The 4,134-nt window shown below is 37.8% G+C and overlaps 1 protein-coding gene across 1 annotated transcript; it reads right to left on the bottom strand.

Annotated features, from left to right (window-relative positions):
• Window positions 1-559: 559 nt before the first annotated feature.
• Window positions 560-3,751, bottom strand: LOC128127758 (receptor-like protein EIX1). The gene has a single exon (XM_052766442.1). It carries the CDS (start codon window positions 3,749-3,751, stop codon window positions 560-562), a length of 3,192 nt encoding a protein of 1,063 aa, XP_052622402.1.
• Window positions 3,752-4,134: the final 383 nt, after the last annotated feature.

The raw sequence follows: 4,134 nt of genomic DNA, 5'->3' as shown, positions 1-4,134 counted from the left end.
AAATATGAGATTAACCCTAATCTAATCTCATAAGTTGCAGACTCATGAGAATACAATCAAACAATCAACCAAGATCACTACCATTGCAGATTCATACTAGACCATAGTCTTATCTAAATACCAAATCCAACAAAAAAAACTCCACCTTTCACCCAAACATCCTCTTTCTATACATGAAAAACTAGAAATTTTACAAATGAAGAAAATAAATAATGAGTCAATTACATGGTTCTTACTTACTTGGACCAATGCAGATGAAAACCGAGGGATGCAACAGCATGTTGGGAGTGAGAGCAGCAGCAGAAGGTCGAGAATTAAAAAGAAAAAAAAATCTACAACTCAAATACATAGTAATCTAAATCTACAACTTGATCATGTATAAATACCAAATCCAAAGGAAATTTTGTAAATTAGCACCTCTAAACAACACTGATATCACAAAGGCCATACAAATACAAAATCCAAATAGTAATACATTAGAATAAGCATATCTCAAAAGCAAAACTATCACTGATAACATGCATTCAAGAACTACTTGCATTCCACATGATCTATGCAGCTATTCTCTTCCTCTCTTGAACTTGGCAACTCTTACCACAACTGCAACGTATATCTTATCCATGGTTTCCTCAGCAAACATGAAAAGTTTGTGTCTCCACTGCTTCTTGAACATCAGAACTCCAATAACACCCCAAAACCCTGTTCCAAAACCACTCATTATATCCACATAAAACAACCATACCTCCATCTTCTCATCAGCTGCTTTGTGTTTCTTCTTGCTTGTTGTTGTTGTTGGATCTTGATGATTTGAGCAAGTGTTTTGCAATGGAGGTCCACATAGATGTTTGTTCCCAGCATATATTGATGGATCATCAATAAGCGTCTGCAGTTGATTTCCTGTTGGAATTTGTCCTGACAAGTTGTTGTGTGACAAATTCAAATGGCTCAAAAAAGTCAAAGCTGCCATGCTTGGAGGGATGCTCCCGCTCAACTTGTTTTTTGAGAAATCAAGAGTTTCCAACTTCTTCATCTTTCCAATGCTCTCTGGAATACCCCCTCTGAGATGATTATTAGACAGATTCAGACCCACCAACAAAGAAAGTGCAGTTAGCTCAACCGGTATTTCTCCCACAAGTTTATTGCTTGAAAGGTCCATGTTAAACACTATATCCCAAGTTGTTGTATATTCAAGATCAACACCTTTCATGACCTGAATCACATTCTTATCATCATCGAGATCAAAATAACTCTCATTCATCCGATGACTCACAACCATGCCATTTAAGTTTCCTACACAACGAGGGATGGTTCCAGTTAAGTTGTTGTATGCAAGATCCAAAATTTGAAGATTTGAATTTTTGCAAAGAGATGGAGGAATTCTACCAGTGAAGTTGTTTTTGTGTAAACTCAAAACTACCAAAGATGTAAGTTTTTCCCCTATCCAATTGGGTATATTTCCATATAATTTATTGTCACCCAAATCTAAGACTTCCAAACCTTGTAGATTCCCTAATTCTGGAGGAACTTCACCAGTAAAGTTATTTTTGTTCAAATTTAACCAAAATAATGATGAAAAAAGAGCAATTGAGCTAGGAATGGCACCAGAGAGCTGATTTGAGCTTATACTCATGATAACCAAACCCTGCAGATTCCCCATACAGTTGGGAATTTTCCCACTTAACATGTTTCTTGAAAGATCAAGCACTTCCAAATCTGTTCTTCTGCATAATGACCTTGGAATTGACCCACTGAAAAGGTTATATTCCAGAAGTAATAGAACAAAAAACCCATATACATCATCATTTTTCGCATTAGGAAGGTTTTTCAAAGATCCGCTGAGTTTGTTGTGAGAGAGATCTAAGAAATTGATGATGGGCATCTTCCGCAGCCATGTGGGCAGCGGCCCCGAAAGTGTAGCATTGGACAACTCTAACCTCTTAAGTTTCCTCTGATGTCGAAGCCACTGCGGAAATCCATTCCCGATATTGCAAGAGCTGAGATAAAGATATCTCAACTGGAATGGAGGTATCCACCCACGTGAAACATTGAATGTCAGCTTACTGTTAGAAGAAGCATCCAAGAGCTTCAACACTGAAAGATTAGCAAAATGGGCTTCGGTAACCGCTCCTTCTAAAGAATTGTTAGAGATAGAGAGAGTACGTAGTTTGGCAAGTTGCCCAATTGAAACTGGAATGGTCCCATCCAACAAATTAGATCCTAGATCCAAATCTGTTAAAGATGCTAATTTTCCAAGGGATTCTGGAATTGAACCATTCAATTGGTTAGAAGAAAGGGCAAGTTGGGTAAGATTCCCAAGGAATTCTGGAATGGGACCAGTCAACTGGTTTTCATATAGATATAGTACTTGTAAAAATCTTAATCCTGTTACAGATTCAGGGATTGAACCAGTCAGTTTGTTGTATGATAGATCAAGGTCTCTTAAGTTTGCCAGTCCTCCAAGTGTTTCTGGAATTCTACCTTTTAAACTCCCACTTAATTTCAGCAACTCCAAAGCATATATGGAGCATTCTGATGCGTTTGTTGGTGGGTCAGTCATTTCCATACGGAACACATTATTTGTCACACGCAATTGTTTCAGGTGGCACTGTCTCCAGATTCCAACATCCTCAATCTGCTTAAACTTGTTACCAGAAAGATGAAGCTCTAGAAGTTTAGGCATAGTAGGAAGAGATGAATTCAACATGTTATATGAAAGGTCAAGGACTTCTAGGGAGCTCATGTTTGTCAATACAGATGGAAATATACCTCCAAGTGGATTATTGCTAAGATCGAGGTGCTGGATGTTAGAAAGTGTACTGTAATTAAGATGTGGAGAAGATAGATGCGTCTTATCCAGCCCACAACCTGACAAATGAAGCTCTGACAAAGAAGGGATCATGCTTAGTAGTTTTGGAAAGTTCCATGCCAAACTATGATTAAATCCAGAAAGACTGAGGAATGTTAGGGATGTCATGTTTTGAAGAAGGCCAGGGAGTGGACCTTTGAAAGAATTGTAGCCAAGATCGAGGTGTTTTATATTAGGAAGTATTCTACTGGAATTAAGAAAAGGACCAAGATTAACATTGGAAAGTCTACAATGTGACAAACTTAACTCTTTTAAGGAGGGAATCATGTGAAGCATCATGTCCCAGTTTTGTGCTCCACTAAGATCCACTGCACTCAAGTAGAGAAGCTCGAGTGACGAAAGGCTAAAAGCCCACGCCATATCATCTGCCTTCAGAAAGTTTTCATAATAGTTTGAACTGAGATCAAGAACCTTTAAATTAGAAAGATTTCCAATGTGAGGAGGAATGATACCTTCAAAACCAGCATAAGAGAGATTCAGGTAACTCAGGTGTTTCAAGGATCCAATAAACTCAGGGATCCGACTTCTTTGGAAATAATTCTGACTCAAGTCGAGGTATTTGAGATGCCTCAACTCTGCCAAAGAAGAGCTCACCTTTTTACCGACTAAGAGGCAATAGTCATCTCCTTTGAGATGAAGGCGTTGAACATTTCCAGTGACACCATCACACTGGATTCGTTCCCACATGCAACACTCATTTCCAACCCATGATGACAACATTCCAAAAGGATCTTCAACACTCTGTTTGAACTTGAGGAGAGCAACTCGCTCTTGCTCAGAGCAAATGACACTAACATTTCCAACCCCCAAACAAGAATATGTGGCTGCAAACAAAAACACACATACGAAAATGAGATGGAAACCCAAACCCCTCCAACTCCCCATTATCAACCCTAACTTAATTTTGGTTTAGAAGAAAATTGAAGCAAGCAGATGAGTTGTGATGATGAAGTGATGGGTTCTTATGATGAAGTAACTAGTACATTTATAAAGCCATAAATTAATGAAGAATAACTTGTTGCAATATTGGAAGACTTGGAAGTCAATTAAAAATTTGTAACCACAAACTTATATGCTTATGCAAGTTTTCTTTGGGCGTGTTTGGTAAAAGTAGCTGTTAGCAGGTAGCTGGTAGCGGGAAGCTGTAGCTTTTATTTGTTATATGAATGTTTGGCAAAAGTAGCTGGAAGCTTTTGAAATATATAAAATTACATAAAAGGACAATTGATTAAAAATAAATAAATATATAAATATATTTTTGAGGGTAA

This window comes from Lactuca sativa, chromosome 8 (assembly GCF_002870075.4).
Source record: "Lactuca sativa cultivar Salinas chromosome 8, Lsat_Salinas_v11, whole genome shotgun sequence".
NCBI classification, from domain to species: Eukaryota; Viridiplantae; Streptophyta; class Magnoliopsida; order Asterales; family Asteraceae; genus Lactuca; species Lactuca sativa.
The sequence above is the reverse complement of the archived record's forward strand: the minus strand, read 5'-3'. Positions and strand labels throughout refer to the sequence as shown.

What these genes read in the sequence shown, in the direction of transcription:
- LOC128127758 (XM_052766442.1), bottom strand. Translation starts at nt 3,751, where the DNA reads ATGGGGAGTTGGAGGGGTTTGGGTTTCCATCTCATTTTCGTATGTGTG.